Source organism: Bufo gargarizans, chromosome 11, assembly GCF_014858855.1.
Source record: "Bufo gargarizans isolate SCDJY-AF-19 chromosome 11, ASM1485885v1, whole genome shotgun sequence".
NCBI lineage: Eukaryota > Metazoa > Chordata > Amphibia > Anura > Bufonidae > Bufo > Bufo gargarizans.
Window position 1 is genome coordinate 94520105 of NC_058090.1, and position 24978 is coordinate 94545082.

Consider the following 24978-nt stretch of genomic DNA (forward strand, 5'->3'; position numbering starts at 1 on the left):
GTCAGGCTGTTTGGAGCGGCTCACAGGTGGGTCAGCAGGTTCCCTGGGGCGATCTCTCTCCACTTTGCCCATTTCAAGCTTCTAAAAGGTGCTATAAAAGGGGGTTTGTGCCGGCTAGGATGAGGAGCTCAGTCACCGGCAGCCATGCAGCTCAGCGGCCAAACTCCGCCCCTCTAGTAGTTATATTCTTGCACATAGGAGGCAGTATTATAGTAGTTATATTCTTGTACATAGGAGCAGTATTATAGTAGTTATATTCTTGTACATAGGAGCAGTATTATAGTAGTTAGTCTTGTACATAGGAGCAGTATTATAGTAGTTATATTCTTGTACATAGGAGCAGTATTATAGTAGTTATATTCTTGTACATAGGAGCAGTATTATAGTAGTTATATTCTTGTACATAGGAGCAGTATTATAGTAGTTATATTCTTGTACATAGGAGCAGTATTATAGTAGTTATATTCTTGTACATAGGAGAAGTATTATAGTAGTTATATTCTTGTACATAGGAGAAGTATTATAGTAGTTATATTCTTGTACATAGGGGGCAGTATTATACTAGTTATATTCTTGTACAGGGGAGGCAGTATTATAGCAGTTATATTCTTGTACATAGGAGCAGTATTATAGTAGTTATATTCTTGTACATAGGAGCAGTGTTATAGTAGTTATATTCTTGTACATAGGAGCAGTATTATAGTAGTTATATTCTTGTACATAGGAGCAGTATTATAGTAGTTATATTCTTGTACATAGGAGGCAGTATTATAGTAGTTATATTCTTGTACATAGGAGGCAGTATTATAGTAGTTATATTCTTGTACATAGGAGCAGTATTATAGTAGTTATATTCCTGTACATAGGAGCAGTATTATAGTAGTAATATTCTTGTACATAGGAGGCAGTATTATAGTAGTTATATTCTAGTACATAGGAGCAGTATTATAGTAGTTATATTCCTGTACATAGGAGCAGTATTATAGTAGTTATATTCTTGTACATAGGAGCAGTATTATAGTAGTTATATTCTTGTACATAGGAGGCAGTATTATAGTAGTTATATTCTTGTACATAGGAGCAGTATTATAGTAGTTATATTCTTGTACATAGGAGCAGTATTATAGTAGTTATATTCTTGTGCATAGGAGGCAGTATTATAGTAGTTATATTCTTGTACATAGGAGCAGTATTATAGTAGTTATATTCCTGTACATAGGAGGCAGTATTATAGTAGTTATATTCTTGTACATGGGAGCAGTATTATAGTAGTTATATTCTTGTACATGGGAGCAGTATTATAGTAGTTATATTCTTGTACATAGGAGCAGTATTATAGTAGTTATATTCTTGTACATAGGAGCAGTATTATAGTAGCTATATTCTTGTAAATAATAATAACAGGCCTCATATTTGGTCAAGATTATGTAGATTTGTGCTTTTATATGTTCGACTTTTTCAATGCAGAGAAACAAAAACCATTTTGAAAAATGAGAATAAGTCATTACCTGTGTTGTAGAACATGGTGGAGATGAAAGTACAGTTCTTGAAGAAAGTGTTACTGGATGTGATATCTTCAAAGTAACAGTCTTTGAACAAGGAATTTTCAAATATAACAGACTTTAGCTTGAGGCCAATGAATCTTTTGAAACAAAAGCAAGAGGTGTAATTATTTTACATCTCAGCAGACACTGTACTTGCCACATGAAAAGGTTGAATACATGGTAGCGTCGACCTTAGACTGTTCTATCAAGAATCATAAGATGATATTGTATATAGCAAACCTCCAGTGCCTACTCTGTGGTTCATCCTTATACTTCAAAAGGTCAATCCCTGCAGTTGGGGATACCAGCACCTGTTTCTTGAAGAACATGCCTCCTTCCCCTTGGGTTGTTTTTCTGTCCCTTTAACATCTCTATCAACTATGGGTGACATCTAATATGGAAACTTCTACAGGGGTTTAACAACAAGTTTTCTAACAAAACAGCCCACTTAAAGACTATTTCCCCATAAACTACATTAATTGCCTATCTACTATACAGACAGGACAGAGGTGGGATGTTCCTGCTGCAGCCAATTGTCTTACTCTAGGGTGGAGTTATTCTAGGATTGGGTTACTCTAGGGTGGAGTTATTTTAGGATTGGGTTACTCTAGGGTGGAGTTATTCTAGGATTGGGTTACTCTAGGAGGAGGAGGAGAGGTATTTGGCTGATCTCCTGGAACACACAGATGATTATATATTTCTAAGTTCTGATTTTTTTGTGTACATTTATGTGGTCAAATCTCCAGGTAGAGAGACATTGCTCTCATATAGATTTTTTAAAATGTTTAACACCCTTTAATAATTAAATTAGGTTGGTTCACTAATGGGTTATTGTCCCCTTTCTGATGTATAGCTAATTCATGTATTTTAAATATTAATTCTAGTAAACAGTATAACAAATGTATTAGAGTAAATCCTTTGAACAATTTAGGTTGCATCCTTCTGAGAGGTCACCTTCAATGTGTGTAAACTATTAGTACGAATTAGTCCAAAAACAACAAGGGCATTGTTTGCTCTTACTTGTCATTTTGGTATTCTCCGTTATCGTGGACTTGATTTTCGAGAGTAAAGTTAAAGTTGAAGCTGATCACCCTCTCGTTGGAGAAATATTTGGTGCGTGAGGCATAGTCAATGTTCTGAAGATGTTTGATCATGTCTGGGAACCAAACCGTCAGTCCATAGTAGCTGAGAAAATAATAGAGACGTGTTAAAGAGAAGATTTTGTTTTCCCCGACTTCCATATATATATACCCAACTTTGGACAACCCCTGGATTTCTCTCCTGGAAGATGGAAGAAGCAGGAGACTTCTCTCAGCTACGAGCCACACAATACTTTCAGTCTTGACTGGTATTGTCATCCATTAGTTGGTGGGAGTCATGGTGGCACATATTGATAACTCTTCACCATACAGTGTTGGAGAGAGAAATAAGGACCAGATGAGGAAAAAAAAAACATCTTGAAGGAGTTAGGGCATTTATTTACTCCAAAATTCATATATCATTCATGCAACTGGTAGAGAACTGTTTTAGGGTGGAATTATGCTACAGTGGAGTTTTCCTGGCGTGGAGTTATCCTAGGGTGACGTTATTCCAGAGTGGATTTATCTTAGGGTGGAGTTATTCCAGGGTAAAGTTAGTTTAGGATGGATTTATTATAGGGGGGTGTTATTTCAGGGTGGAGTTATTATAGGATTGGGTTACTCTAGGGTGGAGTTATTCTAGGATTGGGTTACTCTAGGGTGGAGTTACTCTAGGATTGGGTTACTCTAGGGTGGAGTTATTCTAGGATTTGGTTACTCTAGGGTGGAGTTACTCTAGGATTGGGTTACTCTAGGGTGGAGTTACTCTAGGATTGGGGTACGCTACAGAATTTCAGTGATTTTTTGGCCAATCTAAACATGGATGCACATAGTGACTAAATCAACAATCCCTACAACAAATTAGATATAATTGTCTGTTTAAGAAGGCCTCAACGTGCATTTCTACATAAATTACCTATTAATATAGTTTTCTTATGAATATGGGCGTCATCTCTCTACTTTCCACATATACAAGGGAGTCACAGTATGGGAAACGAGTAGCTAAATTGAGTTGCATTAGTCTCTGTTATGCATACACTGTGGAAACAGATGATGTAGGCTACTACAGGCGGCACAGGTCTTTTCGTTTAGTGGCCCTTTAGGTTGCCATAGGTGTCCCTTCTCAGCTTATGATACTTTCATACTGCAAATAAATAGCATCTCAATAAAACGAGCGTTCTCTGATATCCCCTGACATCAATAAACTGCTCTCCTTCCACTTCGTTGTTATGTTCTGTCCTTCCAGATATCGTCTTTCCGCCAGCAGCAGCAGAAACCGCACACGACATAATTCTACATTCTCCTCTCCCCTAAAGCCTCCGATCTCGTTTTCTCTCCCAGTGTCGGACCGCAGGCCTATAACTTCATTAGTAAGTCATTTCTGCCTCTTTTAATGTGCAGCCAAGGAATGGCAAGCAGTAACTGGGAATATGGCATTTTAATTATCTCCCTGACAGCTTGAATTAATGGTTATTTGGGGGGAATCAATCTACAAGCTTCAGTCCTGAAAAGCCCAGACGGAAACGGGGAGTTTAATGCATCTTGTGTAGAAGACAGTGGTGGCATCCATGCCAGGTAATTGGTTAGATAATTATTTCTACGCGTTTCAAGGCCTTTATACCAGTCAAACATTGAACACAAAATCACATGGATTTTATATACAACTCTTCGGTGTCCTTTTTGCTAACAAAAACTCTTCTTCTCCAATCTTTCGAGGGCAGCTTCAGGAAATGTGCTGACTACAGGCACTGCGTCTACGAGGCAAGACGAGACTCAAGCTTAGAAGGAGCTTATACTGATGTGCCATTACATTTCACAGGCATCCACGTTAAAGATCACACTCTGCTCTGGGTTTTCTTTTAGCATTTGTTTTGCTCTTTTCTTTATTTTAGTCTTTTCTGGTCTTTTGTTTTCTGCTGTATGTTGTCATTTTCCTCAGAATTATGCAGCTGGATCACTTCAAGGAACGTGAAGAGGGGGGAGGAAGTCCTTACATAGTAAAGGGGTTCACATACTTTTCTTGCACAGGACCCTACTATCTACAGTATGTATGCCCCAATGATAAGAGTAGAAATGGGTGCTTACGCCTAAAGGGGAACATTTACTATGTGATTTCTATGTGACTTAGGGATCATGCACACGAACATATTTTCTTTCCATGTCCATTCCGTTTTTTTTGCTGAACCATTCATTTCAATGGGTCCGCAAAAAAAATTGAAGGTACTCCGTGTGCATTCCGTTTCCGTATGTCTGTATTTCCATTAAAAAAAAAACATGTCCTATTATTGTCTGCATAAGGCCTTATGCACACGACAGTATTATTTTGCGGTCCGCCAAAAGGGGTTCCGTTGTTCCGTGATCCGTGTCCGTTTTTGTTTTCCGTGTGTCTTCCTTTATTTTTGGAGGATCTCCAGACATGAAGGAAAGTAAAAAAAAATATAAGTCAAGTTTGCCATGCAAAAAAACGGACGTGGACACGGATGACAATCTAGTGTGCCTCCGTGTTTTTTCACGGACCTATTGACTTGAATGGGTCCGCGAAACGTTGTCCGTGAAAAAAATTGGACAGGTCTTATTTTTTTCACGGACTGGAAACACGGATCACGGACGCGGATGACAAACGGTGCATTAGCCGAGTTTTCCACGAACCCATTGAAAGTCAACGGGTCCGCAGAAAATCACGGAACAACGGACACGGGACACAACAACGGTCATGTGCAAGAGGCCTTACGGAGAAGGATAAGACTGTTTTATTAGGGGCCAGCTGTTCCCTTCCACAAAATACGGAATGCACACAGACGTCATCCATATTTTTTGCGGATCCATTTTTGCAAACCGCAAAATACATACGGTCATGTGCATGAGCCATTAGGGCTCATGCACACTAAAGGTCCATTCACACGTCCACAAATGGGTCCGCATCCATTTCGCAATATTGGGAACGGGTGCGGACCCATTCATTTTCAACAGGGCAGGAATGGATGCGGAGAGCACGCTATGTGCTCTCCGCATCCGCATTTCTGGAGCGCGGTCCCGAACTTCCGCCAAAAAAATAGAACATGTCCTATTCTTGTCCGCAATTGCAGACAAGAATAGGCAGTTCTCTGGGGGGTGCCGGCCGGATGTATTGCGGATCCACAATAGACTACGGACATGTGAATAGACCCTAATGTATATTCTTTCCGTGTCGATTCTGTTTCATTTCAATGGGCCTGCAAAAAAAACGGAAGGTACTCTGTGTGCATTCCGTTTCCTTATGTTCGTATTTCCGTTCTGCAAAAAAAATATAACATGTCCTATTATTGTCCGCATTACGGACAAGGATAGGACTGTTCTATTAGGGGCCAACTGTTCCGTTCCGCAAAATATGGAATGCACACAGACGTCATCCGTATTTTTTGCGGACCGCAAAATACATACGGTCGTGTGCATGAGCCCTTAGCATGTGAAAAACACACAGATTGTCGCACGGCATATTTTCTGCAAAATTTGCCACTTTACCCCCTTCACGACAGAGTGTGGTGAGGGGGCGTCACTGCAAGTCCGTCGCATTTATCTTTATTCACGACAGTTTCCTGGCATGAATGGATTGAATTGGCTGCCACAGATTTGAGACACGGCCAGCGGAAGGATGCACTAAATCTATGATAGGAGTGCGCCTCTTCATAAATTTGGCGCACCCTCTGGTGTAGCGGGTGGTATAAAGACTGGCGAAGAAAACGTTGGTCTTGATAAATGTCCCCCAAAGAGTCTAGAGCAGGGGTGCCCAACCTGCAGCTCTCTAGCTGTTGCAAAACTACAACTCCCAGCAAGCCTAGACAGCTATTAGGGCATGCTGGGGGTTGTAGTTTTGCAACAGCTGGAGGGCCGCAGGTTGAGCATCCCTGGTTTATAGGTTGTGGTGGCACCAACGCCTCTTGCCTTAAAGCCTTACTGACCTGCAAAGGTGCGGTGTGTTGGACCCCTGCTGGTTTGATATTGATGGCCAACCCTGAGGATAGCATCAAAATCCTGGACAACCCCTTTAAGAGCCAAACAGTGGTGCTACAAACGTCTCTTTGCATAGGAACCAAATTCCTATCACTGAATCCATGTTCGTTTTATCATCGATGGTGGTCCAACCTCTAGGAGAATTAGGTTTCTGGATGAAAGGTCTACAGTACTGCCGTAGAGGTCCATCCCTGGCCACCCGGCTGTACAGGGCATGGTCCCAGCAGCGCAGCTGGGTGGTCAGAAGCCATGATCTGAGCTTGTCATTCTTCGGGTTCCTCTGATTTCTGGCTGAAAAATGCTAAACTCTAATGACGACTATATCAAGGTGGAGGAGATGTTGGCTGAGCATCACTTGTCGGAGGTAATAATTACGTTGGACTCCTGAGATCTGACAGCTGAGTGGTATCGGGGCGGCAGCTCAATACCGATCGGGACTAATGCCGTCAGATCTACTTCATTGAAACGGAAATGTGAATTAGCTAAGACCAAAGATTGTCAGACTCCATCTCGAGTCTCGTCCGGAGAGGAGGAAGCCAGACGGTCCTGCAGCGGTTGCCATGACGATAGCAATTTCACGGAGCAGTTCAGAATTTGACGGAGCAAGGAGGCCGTGAGCGAAACTAAGTGCTGTTATTAGCAACCAAAGCAGCTTTCTGTAAAACGAACAGAAACATGGAAAACTCTACTGACACCCAAGACGCCTCGTCCCGCGCTGCCATCTAGAACAATATACCAACCTGAAAGACATGGTGAACCAAACCGCCATCATCATCAGGGTGATGCGTCTGTATTCTGGGGCAAAGCACTGGTGGAAATTAGACCAAACCTGCAAAGCATGAAAAGGTCCCAGTGCTTAGAACATGGATATAAATACAAAATGTTTAAAAAAATATATATATATAAATTATGTAAATTAAAAGGGAATTTTGGCCGCAAAAATTCCGCCGCACTGCAGTTTGCAGATCGGCGGTTTAAAGGCGTGACTGTGCCAAGATAGAACATAACCCTTCTTGGCGCCATGTCTATTCAATAGATCTAAGGTGCAAGCGGGTCCATGGTATGCAAAGTAAACCGCGGCAGCGGCGGTTTCTGCTGCGAAGTACGCAGCACATTTGGCCAGAGTGAAACAGGCACAAAGGGTTAACTCATCAGAGACATTCCGCTCCCGGCGCCTACCTGCTGAGACAAATTAAGTATCCGGATCATCCAGCGCCGGTACCACGTCCCTGTGTCTGACTGGATCTCAATCAGTTCATCCTCTTGTTTAATGAACTTTATCTGAGTGACCTGTAAAGACAAAACCAGCCAGTCAATAAAGGGTTACAAAGACTGTATGCCACCAAATGAGCGATAAAGCTATTTCAATTCAAGGCCACGCCCATCGTGACCGACAACGTCTTTTATTCCCTCCATGCATATTAAATGAGACAACTTGACAATAGGTGTTAATTAAAAAAAAAAAAGAAATCCTATGCAGACTACGTGTTTCCATGGTAACAGACCGCAAACAAGACTCCGCGTAGTCTGATCCTGCAGTCACATCTGCCTTCTACTTCTGGCAAAGAGGTAGGGCGAAAAATGGAAGAGAGAGACTGCACCATCAGACTACACAGAACCTTGGTGTTGTCTGTTACCATGGAGACGCCTAGACCTGTTTGTTTGTTTATTTATTTTATTACCTATTGCAAAGTTGCTTCCTTTTCCGCATTCGATTTATTGGGAATGGGTGCTAAGCAACATCTTTACTTACGGAGAAGACTCTTTCCGGGTGGCCCTTGGCTCGCATGTTGGTGTCATGGACCTGCTTTAGCACCATCCAAGCTTCATCGTGTTTTCCATTCTAGAAGAGATTTCAGAAAGGAATTATTATCGTCAATGCAAAGCGCTTTGGGTAATAAAGCGCAAAATGATGACTGCGTCTGAAGAGCGGTGTGATACCCTGCATTGGGTACCCTGGTAGATGGTGTATTGCTGCTATGAACATTACATTGAAATCGGAATTCTAACCTTCACTGATCATCATCTCAACATTTCAAGGATCTCTGCTTGCTGTCACTGAATGAGAATGCTTATTGGCAAGTCCCGCACTTCTGTGTGCCCATCACACCATGAAGCTTTGCCTCCACTGAACCGCTAAGACCCACTCTCAGCTTAGCAGGGGTGCGCCTAGCCTTTCTGCCGCCTAAGGCGTCAAAAAAAGAAAACGGCGCCACCCCCCCATGCCAATTTCTGAACCTAACCCCTTTGCCACAATGAAAGCACTCATTGCCCGTGGCCCTTCCGCTGCCCTCTTACCCCTACCAGATGTACCTCATCTGGCCTCATTGGTGGTGCGCCCCTGGTCCTGGGCTTCTGATGCTCAGCTGGAAGGGCCTCGTACAGACAGGTTGCTAAAGGGGGCCATCCTCCTGTGGCTGGCAGGGCATCCCCTGCTTGGGTGACCAGATGACATGTCTGGACACTGCAGATTAAAGGGGTTTTCTGACTTCTTTATACCGATGACCTATCTGTAGTGGCTATGCTTGGTATTGCAGCTCAGTCCCATTCACTTGAATGAGACTGAGCTGCGCCTAGGCCAAGTGACCAATGAACGTGATGTCACTGGCCTAGGGTAAGCAGCGAGAAGGCCATGTGATGTCACGTTATTCGGTCACACGGCCTAGGCGCAGCTCAGCCCCATTGAGGTGAATGGGGCTGAGCTGCAATACCAAGCACAGCCACTATCAAATGGATGGTGCTGTGCTTGGTGAGGATGGAGAAGGTCGTGGTGCTACTGTGAGTGCCGATGTCTTCTCAAGTTGCTGATCGGCAGGAGTCCCGGTTTTCGTACCCCCACCGATCAGATACTGAAGACCTAGAAAACCATGGTCACAGGCAGGAGACTACCACTTTATGACACGTATATCCTGCGTAGGATAAATATTAAGCCATCTCAGAACATTCTTCAGGATAGAGGTTCATATCTTACCTCTAGGTAGAAGCGAGGACTCTCTGGCATGGTGTTCAGAGCTCCGATGGCGAACACAGAAGGAAATGCACAAACCAAGACAAACACCCGCCAACTGTGGAACTGATATGCCGAACCCATCTGGAAACTCCATCCTGTCGAGAGATGAAAGACGGTGAGATAAGGCTAGACGTAGACCTGATCCAACCAGGCCGCCCACACAGGACAGAAGGGTTTCCGCCTTGGGCCATTTTTTCCACTGCCTCATTTGCTAAAAGTTGTTCCTTTAGAGGGTAGAGTCCAGACCAAGTTTTCACCCCCAGTAGAAGAGGAGATGATCCCAACTAGGACCCCTGTGGCCCTGTAGTCGCATGGTCTGCCGCTATGGTAGTTACGCCCCCCTAATTACAAGTAATTTAATGGGAATTGTAGTGTTAAATCATGACACTAGGTGTCACTATTGGGTATTCTATAAAGGCTTACAGCAGGGAACAGGCGGTAGTGTGTAGCTGAAGCCACATGGTGTGAGAGATGAGGCTGCTGCTACAATTAACCAGGCAGGGCACAGGCTGACAAACAAAACAAAAGTGTGACACAGGAGGGTGAATTCGGGATTTACAGATATTTCCTGCACCACACCCCATAGCCGACCAACAAGACATCAGCAACATAAGACTTCCATTATTCCTATGAAAACTTGATGCCTTAAATGCAAATTTCTGTGGTCCCTTTAATTGATGCCTATCAACCATTGCGTGATGTATTTCTAGAGGATGTGGCATAGCACAATGACATGTCTACTCTACGTGAAGTTACCACCCAGTTTTAGATTTCGGACACACCCCCTGAGCTGTGATAGGGGGAGAGCCGCAGCAGAAAGCACCCCCCCCCTCGAGCTTTGGTAGGGGGAGAGCTGCAGCAGAAAGGACCCCCCCCTGAGCTGTGGTAGGGAGAGAGCTGCAGCAGAAAGGACACCCCCCCTGAGGTGTGAAAGGGAGAGCTGCAGCAGAAAGGACACCCCCCCTGAGCTGTGAAAGGGAGAGCTGCAGCAGAAAGGACCCCCCCTGAGCTGTGGTAGGGAGAGAGCTGCAGCAGAAAGGACCCCCCCCCCCCCTGAGCTGTGGTAGGGAGAGAGCTGCAGCAGAAAGGACACATCCCCTGAGCTGTGATAGGGAGAAAGCTGCAGCAGAAAGGACACCCCCCTGAGCTGTGGTAGGGAGAGAGCTGCAGCAGAAAGGACACTCCCCCTGATTTCCATAAGCCCAGCTGTAGCCCCTGCTTATTTAGAATGACCTTAACTCACCATAATGAGGAATGATAGCCCAGGCCATGGCCGAGGCGTAGATCCCCCCGATCATCCAGAACATGGACAGCCAGCTCAGATGCTCTCCCCGCTTTTCCTGGGCCAGGAATTCAGAGAAATAGGAGAAGACGATAGGAATAGATCCACCGATGCTGCAAAGGCGATGGAGAATATTAATACATTTTTTTTAAATCATTAGGCCATGATGCCTTCGCTAACTGGGTAGGTGAGGTTCACATCTGCGTTATCATTTCCGGCTTTCTGTTCCGTCGCGATGGGGAATAGATAAAATGATGCCCCTGCGTCCAACAGTCCCCGCTGACTATGAGGGGTTCCATAGGATTTCTGTTATTTTACCTGGAAAATACAGTGTAGCATACTGCGATATCTGCACGCTCCAGCACAAGTGTGAGTCTAGTCTAACATCCAATATGGCCACCATTATACGTTTTAAAATGTATCTGTAGACAACCACCTGCTGTTTGTTCTTTTCCTTACTGCTCTGTCCATCTAACTGGGGTGGTCGCACATGCTCAGTTTAAATCTTCAACTGTCACCAGCCATATCTTCTGTTAGAAGCTGTGGTAGTTACAGAAAAAGAGCTGCAGCAGGAAAGGACACACCCCCTGATCTGTGATAGGGAGAGAACTGCAGCAGAAAGGACACCCCCCTGAGCTGTGATAGGGAGAGAACTGCAGCAGAAAGGACACCCCCCCTGAGCTGTCATAGGGAGATAGCTGCAGCAGAAAGGACACACACCCTGAGCTGTGATAGGGAGAGAGCTGCAGCAGAAAGGACACACACCCTGAGCTGTGATAGGGAGATAGCTGCAGCAGAAAGGACACCCCCCTGAGCTGTGATAGGGAGAGAGCTGCAGCAGAAAGGACACCCCCCCTGAGCTGTGATAGGGGGAGAGCTGCAGCAGAAAGGACACACACCCTGAGCTGTGATAGGGAGAGAGCTGCAGCAGAAAGGACACACCCCCTGAGCTGTGATAGGGAGAGAACTGCAGCAGAAAGGACACTCCCCCTGAGCTGTGATAGGGAGAGAGCTGCAGCAGAAAGGACACATCCCCTGAGCTGTGATAGGGAGAGATCTGCAGCAGAAGGGACACTCCCCTTGAGCTGCCAGCCTGAAATAAATCTAGCAGAGCAACGAATGGAAAGATCTCTGGATCCATGTGAGGTACAGGGCTGGTTCTAGCTTTGTTAGAATGTACGATGTGATGTCTGATTATACTTTTTATATCAGTCATGGTATAACCCCTTTAGGTAGGTAAATCAGCCATTTAGCACATTAGAAAACCAGGTACATGGCTTAAAGGCATATTTCCACCATCAACATTTAGCATCTACCAACTAGTATTTTATCTTAGGTAGAAATATCTGGAAAAAGATGGTGACTATAGCACTAGGCTGCTCGGGGAATAAGATGTTAATTGCGTCTGCACATCCGTTATTTCACATTACACGCTCGCTCCATGACAGATCTGAGCCGCCGCTAGTGATAAAGTGATCGCAGCAGAAAGAGGCGCTATATCTATCTATATACCCTGACAGGCCAAATACAAGCCTCCTGCCACTGCCAACAAGCCCGGTCACCAGGACCCCTAAATGTTAGGAATGACATTAGATAGATAGATATGAGATAGATAGATAGATAGATAGATAGATATGAGATAGATAGATAGATATGAGATAGATAGATAGATAGATAGATAGATAGATAGATAGATAGATATGAGATAGATAGATAGATATATAGATATGAGATAGATAGATAGATATGAGATAGATAGATAGATATGAGATAGATAGGAGATAGATAGATATGAGATAGATAGATAGATAGATAGATAGATAGATATGAGATAGATAGATAGATAGATAGATATGAGATAGATAGATATGAGATAGATAGATAGATAGATAGATAGATATGAGATAGATAGATAGATATGAGATAGATAGGAGATAGATAGATATGATATAGATAGATAGATAGATAGATATGAGATAGATAGATAGATATGAGATAGATAGATATGAGATAGATAGATAGATAGATATGAGATAGATAGATATGAGATAGATAGATATGAGATAGATAGGAGATAGATAGATATGAGATAGATAGGAGATAGATAGATATGAGATAGATAGATAGATATGAGATAGATAGATAGATATGAGATAGATAGATAGATATGAGATAGATAGATAGATAGATAGATAGATAGATAGATAGATATGAGATAGATAGATAGATAGATAGATAGGAGATAGATAGATATGAGATAGATAGATATGAGATAGATAGATAGATATGAGATAGATATGAGATAGATAGATAGATATGAGATAGATAGATATGAGATAGATAGATAGATAGATATGAGATAGATAGATATGAGATAGATAGATATGAGATAGATAGGAGATAGATAGATATGAGATAGATAGATAGATAGATAGATATGAGATAGATAGATATGAGATAGATAGATAGATAGGAGATAGATAGATAGATAGATAGATAGATATGAGATAGATAGATAGATAGATAGATAGATAGATATGAGATAGATAGATAGATAGATATGAGATAGATAGATAGATAGGAGATAGATATGAGATAGATAGATAGATAGATAGATAGATATGATATAGATAGATAGATATGAGATAGATAGATAGATAGATATGAGATAGATAGATAGATAGATAGGAGATAGATAGATAGATAGATAGAGATAGATATGAGATAGATAGATAGATATGAGATAGATAGATAGATAGATAGATAGATATGAGATATAGATAGATAGATAGATATGAGATAGATAGATAGATATGAGATAGATAGATAGATAGATAGATAGGAGATAGATAGATAGATAGATAGATAGGAGATAGATATGAGATAGATAGATATGAGATAGATAGATGGATGATAGATAGGAGATAGATAGATAGATAGATAGATAGATATGAGATAGATAGGAGATAGATAGATAGATAGATAGATAGAGATAGATATGAGATAGATATGAGATAGATAGATAGATATGAGATAGATAGATAGATAGATAGATAGATATGAGATAGATAGATAGATATGAGATAGATAGATAGATAGATAGATAGATAGATAGATAGATATGAGATAGATAGATAGATAGATAGATAGGAGATAGATAGATAGATATGAGATAGATAGATATGAGATAGATAGATAGATAGGAGATAGATAGATAGGAGATAGATAGATAGATAGATAGATAGATAGATAGATAGATATGAGATAGATAGATAGATAGATATGAGATAGATATGAGATAGATAGATAGATAGATATGAGATAGATAGATAGATATGAGATAGATATGAGATAGATAGATAGATAGATAGATATGAGATAGATAGATAGGAGATAGATAGATAGATAGATAGATAGATAGATAGATATGAGATAGATAGGAGATACAGTAGATAGATAGATAGATAGATAGATAGGAGATAGATATGAGATAGATATGAGATAGATAGATAGATAGATAGATAGATAGGAGATAGATAGATAGATAGATATGAGATAGATAGATAGGAGATAGATAGATAGGAGATAGATAGATAGATAGATATGAGATAGATAGATATGAGATAGATAGATAGATAGATAGGAGATAGATAGATATGAGATAGATAGATATGAGATAGATAGATAGATAGATAGATAGATATGAGATAGATAGATAGGAGATAGATAGATAGATAGATAGATATGAGATAGATAGATAGATAGATAGATAGGAGATAGATAGATAGATATGAGATAGATAGATAGATAGATAGGAGATAGATAGATAGATAGATAGATAGGAGATAGATAGATATGAGATAGATAGATATGAGAGAGATAGATAGGAGATAGATAGATAGATAGATATGAGATAGATAGATAGATAGATAGATAGGAGATAGATAGATAGATAGATATGAGATAGATAGATAGGAGATAGATAGATAGATAGATATGAGATAGATAGATAGGAGATAGATAGATAGGAGATAGATAGATAGATAGATATGAGATAGATAGATATGAGATAGATAGATAGATAGATAGGAGATAGATAGATATGAGATAGATAGATATGAGATAGATAGATAGATAGATAGATAGATATGAGATAGATAGATAGGAGATAGATAGATAGATAGATAGATATGAGATAGATAGATAGATAGATAGATAGGAGATAGATAGATAGATATGAGATAGATAGATAGATAGATAGGAGATAGATAGATAGATAGATAGGAGATAGATAGATATGAGATAGATAGATATGAGAGAGATAGATAGGAGATAGATAGATAGATAGATATGAGATAGATAGATAGATAGATAGATAGGAGATAGATAGATAGATAGATATGAGATAGATAGATATGAGATAGATAGATAGATAGAAGATACAGTAGATAGATAGATGGATAGATGATAGATAGAAGATACAGTAGATAGATAGATAGATAGATGGATAGAAGATACAGTAGATAGATAATGTGATCTTACCCTACTCCAGATAAAAGTCTGCAGAACAAGAAAGTGCCATAGCCTTGAACAAACGAAGAAAAGAAGGCGAACACGCTGTTGACGGAGAGAGACATGATCAGGCACTGTCTTCTTCCCATTCGGTCAGCCAGTCCTCCCCAGAGGAACGCTCCCACCATCATACCGAGGTAGACGATGAGACCTGCAGACAGAAGTACATACATTAATCCTAATCTGACTCTTTATCGTGCATTTTCATTAAACTAGAGGCTGGTCTTTTTTCCAGAAAAACTCCTCTCCGTGGCTTGTGTCTGGTATTGCTGATAAGCTCCATTAACGTGAGTAGGGCCTAGCGGTAATTCCTCACACAAGCCATTTGACCCCATCTACAAGGTACTGAATGTAGAAACAGCCTATGGTAGCTATATACAGACCTTCTCAAGGCGCGAGCAGCGCTGCGGAAAAACCAGCAGGTATAATATCCATGTACATTCCAGTCTCAGGAAGCTGCAAATTACGAGTTACGAGGCACATGGCTCACCTCGGCACCATGAGAGGTCAGGGAGGTTTATGTAAAGTCAACTGCAATTTCATTCCCTTCTCATCAGATGCTTATTTTTTACATTCCCCATAAGTCCTGGCCTTTGTAAGTCTTTATGAGAATCGGATAATTGGCGGTTGTGTGATCACTGACCCCTACACAAAGGTTCAGAGATGTAACTCTCAAGGTAGAGGTGGTTACCTAAAACAGTTCAGTCCCCGTCTAGAGGATGAGCCCATCATATGGCACTTTTTTGGGCTTACGTTAGATGCTTAAAGCTCTAAGGATACATTTAAAGTTTTCTCTGGGCGTTTTTATTCTGCGCAAATTAATATTTACAACATAGAGTGTATACCTTTAAGGCTGTTGGAATTGGCATCCTGGATGTGACCTCACAATGATCACCAGCTGCCATCTTGGTTTATGGGCGTGGCTTTTAGAATGTTTTTGACCTCATAATGGTGACATCACAAAACGTGTACTAGCAACTGACTTTAGAATGTCAGATTTCACAGACCTTAGAGTGAAGTGAGTGAATGAACTTGTGTAGAACTGTTCTGCTGATGACCTAAACCTCATCATGGGTTTCAGCAGAAAAAGAAAGTTCAAAAAAACATCACCGGAGGAAGAAAAGAGTGAGAAAGGGAAAGATGAAGTTACGCCAAAGAGGAGAGGATCCAGAAGGAAGGAAGATCCTGCAGAGGGATGTAGCCACCAGGTGAAGGAGACCACACCTTCAGACAAAAAGCTAAGTACAAAACCTTCTTTCATGATGGGGCTACAAAGGCGTTGGAGCAGACTTGCTGGACGTCTGAGAAACACGAAAGATCTAATTGTAAAGAAAGGAAGAAAATTCTTCCTTCTTTCTTCTCAAAGTAATGCCCTACAGGAGGAAAGCAAGAAGAAACTTATTCCTAGTGAGACATCTGAGACATCCAGAGAGGCTGGAGAAAGTTGCGCTCAGGAACGATCAAGAAAACGAAGAAGAACCGAACCTCAGAGATCAAGAGGAAGCAGCGTCTCCCCTAAAAATAAAACAGAGGGCCATGCTGCATTAAAAAAAAAATCAAAAAAAGAGAGGAACGATCCAAAAGGAAAAAAGCGCAGATCCGGAGTTACAATGGAGGAACAGGCCGGACCCAGTAAAAGATTTAAAACAGCTGCCCAGGAGAACTCTCCTACAGCCACAGTTCCCTTAACCCTGGACAAACTCACGTTCCACCATGTCCTGGGAGAAGGAGGTTATGGGAAAGTGATGTTAGCAACTGATTCCATGATGAAACACCGCGTGGCTGTCAAGAACGTCCAGAAGAGGCTCCTCACAGAATATAAAACAGGACTAGTGGAGGGCCGTGTCCTACAAATAACACATGGCAGCAGGTTTCTGGTGCATGGCTATGGTGCCCTTCACACAGAAAACTATGTTTATTACATCATGGAGCTGGTCAGCGGGGGTACACTTTCCAACCTCATCATCGAGAACGTGTGGCTAGACTACCCCACCATCAAATTCATTGCTGCCGAGCTGGTCTGTGGGATACAATTTCTACATACTAAAGGGATCATCCACCGAGATTTAAAACCCAACAACGTGCTGCTGACCAGAGAAGGGCACATTAAAATTACAGATTTCGGCCTCTGCCTCGATGATGTTTATGAGGTTACAACCACAACAGACTATAATGGGACTCCCGGCTATGGGGCACCAGAAATGATCCTGCAAAAACCATACGGTGCCTCGGTTGACTGGTTTGCCCTTGGAGTCATAACATACATCATGGTTGTTGGAGGAAGCCCTTTCCGTGGCCATACATATGAAGACATCGAAAAGCAGGTCCTGGAGCATGAGCCAACATACGATAGCTTTCTAGACCTTGAAACTGTGGACTTATTAAGAAGACTCCTGTGTAAAAATCAGTCTTGCAGATTAGGGGTACACGGGGACATAAGGAAACACCCATTTTTCTCCTCTATTCATTGGGATGACATGGACGCCGGAAAAATACCATCACCAATCCAAATGGGCAAAGATTCCACCGATACACAGGCGACAATGCAGATTCCTGTGCCCTGCAGTGAAGAAGGGAAGGATCCGATCTATGACGACCTGCAAGAGATCTTTGAGGATCTCCCTTTTGTCTGCTCATCGTGGGCTGCTCACTACCACCCAGCGCCCATGCATTAAATTGCTCCCCATCCTGACCCCAGCCTGTCTACACCAGATGCACCTGAAACATCTCATAAGTCTTTCCTCTGTCTCCTCGAACATGATGCGACCCAATATCCACCTCTGGATCTCGAATGTAATCTATCTACCTCTATACAGGTAAGTACACAGCGCTGGATAATCTCCTGTGAGCTGTGCCACTGGTTTACCATGTAATTGTGCCCATGATCTCCATGATAGAACCATGAACGTTTCCTTTTATTTTACCAGCTCTCCATGCCTTGCTGCTGACTTTCACCACCTGCAGTTGCCACCTCCAGCCTATCGCCAATGCAAAGTATCTCCTGTGATCCTGAACTCCTCCATGGACGACTCCACCTCAATTCTCCTTCCATCTTTCCTTAAGATCTTCCATCTTCATCTTCCTCTGCCAAACTCTACTCATTTCACTTCACTTACTGGATATGACATTACCTACCAAATGTGACCTTACTACCGGACTTGACCCTACCTACCGAATGTGACTTTACCACTGGATATGACCTTACCCACCGGCTATGACTTTAACCATCGGATAAGACCTTAACCTGTTAACCACTGGACGTGACTGTACCATCATATGTCATCACCCACTAATACCATCCTGTGGGATCTAAGCTGCCATATTGTCTACCATCTTCTGTCATCTTAGCAATCAATAAAGATCTGCCTGCTGCCAATCAGATGTGTGCTGCTTTATATTGGTGATTAGGGACAGGTTTGAAGACGTTGGGCCTTATTTATCAAAACTGTCTAACAGGAACACTGTCTTGGTTGCCTTCATTTTTTCAGAACATTTTAAGAAATAAAAGGTGAGCTCTGATTGGTTGCTCTGGGCAACCCAACCCTAACCCTAAGACCGTCTTCCTTTTACTTTACACAATGGACAAAAGTTGTCCATTTTTGGTGGGACTGGCCAATCATAGATGAAGTGGTTAGGGGAAAGAAGGATCAGGCGGTTTGACGTTAACATGCCTGATCCTTTCGTTCTCCTGGGATAGAATCTGCTGGGAGAGGCTGTGGTTTACCTCTTACCCTACTGGGAACACATACACCCTCGTCCAAGCTCGGAATGCAAGTGTATGGGGGTTGTCAGCAGGAAATTAGCTTTTGTCCAACGGCTTAGCCCTTTAATTTTTATATGACACAGGACAACCAATTCAACAGGGTTGTTTAGTTAAGAAAACCCATTTCTCACATCCCCCCATTAGGAGCTAAGCTATGGATGAACCCTCATCTAGAAGATCAGAGAGCAGCTACAAAGAGTGTCCCTTGCCCTGGAGGACCCAACACAGCCTATTGAATTCAGGGTGCAATCCTTCATTTCTCCTGTGGTGGCGCTGTAGGAAAACTGAACACCTGCTGCCACATTCCTCCACCGATTACATGTGATTGCTGGGGCTCAGCAGGACAACCAGTGACCTAATGATGATAATTAACAATCTGATCTTAATTAGCATAGTGAATGATAGGGGTTATGTCTCCGTTACTTATAGCATTGCTTCCACCCCATTATCAATTTGCTCCATAGTTCGGCACAAGTGTAGGAGCTGCGTTACAGGGGTTGTCCAGGAGAAACATGGCTGCCTTCCGTCACAGATGGCTCCATTGAATTAAGTGAAGCTGGACTGCAATACCCCACACAACCTGTGAACGGGAGTGGCGCTGGCGCATGTTTTTCTAAACATTCTGCAGCCGGGATTGGCGTTGGTGAGGCTCTGTTACATCTGCCGCCATGTTTTATTCACGTACATATGGAAATTAAAATCTCGGATAAATTAATTATGCAAATATTATTTAACGTCAAATATTTGCTTCCAAACTTAAAATCCACCAGAGGATTTCCACATGAATATGTAATCAGGACGTGAAATTATAAGGCGAAGGCTTCCAGGATTGGAAGGGGGGGGGGGGGGGGGTGACGTGCAGTTAGGTCCATCCATGCCAGAGGCCTCATCCGCTGCCCTTCCTACTGGCCTCCGAGTCAGTGGTGGTGGTGGTGGTGGGGGGGGGGGGGGGGGGGTGCAGGGTTTCTAATAAGCAGCTGGGGCGTTGTGAGTCAGCAGCGGAGGACGCAGGATGTATTCAGCTGCGGGCGGGATGAGCTCCGGGCTGCGCACGTTTTATGGGAAGCAGAAACCAATCTATTATGATGATGGGACATGAACTTGGAAGATGAGATGGTTTAGGTGCAATGGTAGTAAATGTGGTGATGGAAGGGTCTGGATAGAGCTATAATGTCTATGTGGTGTGTGTATGCCAGCAGAATAGTGAGTGCAGCTCTGGAGTATAATACAGGATGTAACTCAGGATCAGTACAGGATAAGTAATGTATGTACACAGTGACTGCACCAGCAGAATAGTGAGTGCAGCTCTGGAGTATAATACAGGATGTAACTCAGGATCAGTACAGGATAAGTAATGTATGTACACAGTGACTGCACCAGCAGAATAGTGAGTGCAGCTCTGGAGTATAATACAGGATGTAACTCAGGATCAGTACAGGATAAGTAATGTATGTACACAGTGACTGCACCAGCAGAATAGTGAGTGCAGCTCTGGAGTATAATACAGGATGTAACTCAGGATCAGTACAGGATAAGTAATGTATGTACACAGTGACTGCACCAGCAGAATAGTGTGTGCAGCTCTGGAGTATAATACAGGATGTAACTCAGGATCAGTACAGGATAAGTAATGTATGTACACAGTGACTGCACCAGCAGAATAGTGAGTGCAGCTCTGGAGTGTAATACAGGATGTAACTCAGGATCAGTACAGGATAAGTAATGTATGTACACAGTGACTGCACCAGCAGAATAGTGAGTGCAGCTCTGGAGTATAATACAGGATGTAACTCAGGATCAGTACAGGATAAGTAATGTATGTACACAGTGACTGCACCAGCAGAATAGTGAGTGCAGCTCTGGAGTATAATACAGGATGTAACTCAGGATCAGTACAGGATATGTAATGTATGTACACAGTGACTGCACCAGCAGAATAGTGAGTGCAGCTCTGGAGTATAATACAGGATGTAACTCAGGATCAGTATAGGATAAGTATTGTATGTACACAGTGACTGCACCAGCAGAATAGTGAGTGCAGCTCTGGAGTATAATACAGGATGTAACTCAGGATCAGTACAGGATAAGTAATGTATGTACACAGTGATTTCACCAGCAGAATAGTGAGTGCAGCTCTGGGGTATAATACAGGATGTAACTCAGGGTAAGTACAGGATAAGTAATGTATGTACACAGTGACTGCACCAGCAGAATAGTGAGTGCAGCTCTGGAGTATAATACAGGATGTAACTCAGGATCAGTACAGGATAAGTAATGTATGTACACAGTGACTGCACCAGCAGAATAGTGAGTGCAGCTCTGGAGTATAATACAGGATGTGACTCAGGATCAGTACAGGATAAGTAATGTATGTACACAGTGACTGCACCAACAGAATACTGAGTGCAGCTCTGGGGTATAATACAGGATGTAACTCAGGGTCAGTACAGGATAAGTAATGTATGTACACAGTGACTGCAGCTCTGGAGTATAATACAGGATGTAACTCAGGATCAGTACAGGATAAGTAATGTATGTACACAGTGACTGCACCAGTAGAATAGTGAGTGCAGCTCTGGAGTATAAGGGTACTTTCACACTAGCGTTTTTCTTTTCCGGCGCTGAGTTCCGTCCTAGGGGCTCAAATCCGGAAAAGAACTGATCAGTTTTATCCTAATGCATTCTGAATGGAGAGTAATCCGTTCAGGATGCATCAGGATGTCTTCAATTCAGTCTTTTTGACTGATCAGGCTTTTCAGAAAACCGTAGCATGTTGTATTTTTACCTCCGGCCAAAAATCCTGAACACTTTGACTGAACGCCTGATCAGGCTTTTTTCCCATTGACTTGCATTAACGCCTGATCCGGCGCCGTGTGTTCAGTCAAACCGGATCCGGTTTTTGCATGTTAAACCCGAAAAATGTGAAAAAAAAGTTAAAGTCCATAAATGGCGGATCCGTTTTTTCCAATGCATTTTTTCATTGTGATCAAAATCCTGATTAGGATTCAAATGTAATCCGTTTTCACACGTTTTTCCGGATCCGGCGGGCAGTTCCCAGGTCGGAATTGAACGCCGGATTTAAACAACGCTAGTGTGAAAGTAGCCTTATACAGGATGTAACTCAGGATCAGCACAGGATAAGTAATGTATGTACACAGTGACTGCACCAGCAGAATAGTGAGTGCAGCTCTGGAGTATAATACAGGATGTGACTCAGGATCAGTACAGGATAAGTAATGTATGTACACAGTGACTGCACCAACAGAATACTGAGTGCAGCTCTGGGGTATAATACAGGATGTAACTCAGGGTCAGTACAGGATAAGTAATGTATGTACACAGTGACTGCAGCTCTGGAGTATAATACAGGATGTAACTCAGGATCAGTACAGGATAAGTAATGTATGTACACAGTGACTGCACCAGTAGAATAGTGAGTGCAGCTCTGGAGTATAAGGGTACTTTCACACTAGCGTTTTTCTTTTCCGGCGCTGAGTTCCGTCCTAGGGGCTCAAATCCGGAAAAGAACTGATCAGTTTTATCCTAATGCATTCTGAATGGAGAGTAATCCGTTCAGGATGCATCAGGATGTCTTCAATTCAGTCTTTTTGACTGATCAGGCTTTTCAGAAAACCGTAGCATGTTGTATTTTTACCTCCGGCCAAAAATCCTGAACACTTTGACTGAACGCCTGATCAGGCTTTTTTCCCATTGACTTGCATTAACGCCTGATCCGGCGCCGTGTGTTCAGTCAAACCGGATCCGGTTTTTGCATGTTAAACCCGAAAAATGTGAAAAAAAAGTTAAAGTCCATAAATGGCGGATCCGTTTTTTCCAATGCATTTTTTCATTGTGATCAAAATCCTGATTAGGATTCAAATGTAATCCGTTTTCACACGTTTTTCCGGATCCGGCGGGCAGTTCCCAGGTCGGAATTGAACGCCGGATTTAAACAACGCTAGTGTGAAAGTAGCCTTATACAGGATGTAACTCAGGATCAGCACAGGATAAGTAATGTATGTACACAGTGACTGCACCAGCAGAATAGTGATTGCAGCTCTGGAGTATAATACAGGATGTAACTCAGGATCAGTAATGTATGTACACAGTGACTGCACCAGCAGAATAGTGAGTACAGCTCTGGAGTATAATACAGGATGTAACTCAGGATCAGCACAGGATAAGTAATGTATGTACACAGTGATTTCACCAGCAGAATAGTGAGTGCAGCTCTGGGGTATAATACAGGATGTAACTGAGGATCAGTACAGGATAAGTAATGTATTGTGTGTACACAGTGACTGCGCCAGCAGAATAGTGAGTGCAGCTCTGAAGTATAATACAGGATGTAACTCAGGATCAGTACAGGATAAGTAATGTAATGTACACAGTGACTGCACCAGCAGAATAGTGAGTGCAGCTCTGGAGTATAATACAGGATGTAACTGAGGATCAGTACAGGATAAGTAATGTATGTACACAGTGACTGCACCAGCAGAATAGTGAGTGCAGCTCTGGAGTATAATACAGGATGTAACTGAGGATCAGTACAGGATAAGTAATGTAATGTACACAGTGACTGCACCAGCAGAATAGTGAGTGCAGCTCTGGAGTATAATACAGGATGTAACTGAGGATCAGTACAGGATAAGTAATGTATGTACACAGTGACTGCACCAGCAGAATAGTGAGTGCAGCTCTGGAGTATAATACAGGATGTAACTCAGGATCAGTACAGGATAAGTAATGTATGTACACAGTGACTGCACCAGCAGAATAGTGAGTGCAGCTCTGGAGTATAATACAGGATGTAACTCAGGATCAGTACAGGATAAGTAATGTATGTACACAGTGACTGCACCAGCAGAATAGTGAGTGCAGCTCTGGAGTATAATACAGGATGTAACTCAGGATCAGTACAGGATAAGTAATGTATGTACACAGTGACTGCACCAGCAGAATAGTGAGTGCAGGTCTGGAGTATAATACAGGATGTAACTCAGGATCAGTACAGGATAAGTAATGTATGTACACAGTGATTTCACCAGCAGAATAGTGAGTGCAGCTCTGGAGTATAATACAGGATGTAACTGGGGATCAGTACAGGATAAGTAATGTAATGTATGAGGTTACTTTCACAATATACAGTGGTGTATGCATATATTTGCACACCGTTAGCCTCCTGCAGGTACGTGTTGTACATTCGGCTCTGCACACATGTCATGGTCAGTTGAACAGTCTCCTTTCCTTGCAATTTCCTGAGATAATGGCTCCTAACCCGGCTCTTCGCTGGCTAGCAGGATCGCTCTATATCCGTCCTGTCCTACTTAATCTCCATGGTAGGCCCAGTGTTCGTCAGTGACAGGATCCGGATAACAGACGCCCCGATCATCAGGTCTGACGGAGCTGATTTAGAGACGATCACAGCTCCTGCTTGATGGCTCTAATTACTGAGGGCGTTAATAAGCGTGCAGGTAGCCGGCGTCGTGACTGCTTGCTGTCTGCACGCTGACTTTCCACTCGCCTGTTTACGCCTTCCTTGGTGCGAGGACTGTGCAATCAATGCTAGTACGCAGCTTGTATAGTGACACGCGATCGCGAGGAAAGAAAAATGTGACGCATGAAACATCAGTTTCTATTCTTAAAGGGGTCTTCCACTTGCTATCGTCTGTGCTTTTGCAAATCTAATGGCAAATCTACTCCAGCTGCTGGATACCCAGAGGGTTTTGAATGTATGT

The 24978-nt window shown here is 42.5% G+C and overlaps 1 protein-coding gene across 1 annotated transcript in view; it reads right to left on the bottom strand.

Annotated features, from left to right (window-relative positions):
• The window catches only part of SV2A (synaptic vesicle glycoprotein 2A), a 46647-nt gene that overhangs the window by 14902 nt on the left and 6767 nt on the right, over positions 1-24978 (bottom strand). Inside the window, exons 2-9 of the mRNA XM_044272039.1 lie at positions 15448-15628; positions 10867-11018; positions 9585-9718; positions 8367-8456; positions 7793-7903; positions 7354-7442; positions 2565-2729; positions 1509-1642 (exon numbers count right to left, since the gene is read on the bottom strand). Of these exons, the coding sequence (XP_044127974.1) occupies positions 1509-1642; positions 2565-2729; positions 7354-7442; positions 7793-7903; positions 8367-8456; positions 9585-9718; positions 10867-11018; positions 15448-15628 (1056 nt within the window). The remainder of the gene's footprint in view (positions 1-1508; positions 1643-2564; positions 2730-7353; positions 7443-7792; positions 7904-8366; positions 8457-9584; positions 9719-10866; positions 11019-15447; positions 15629-24978) is intronic.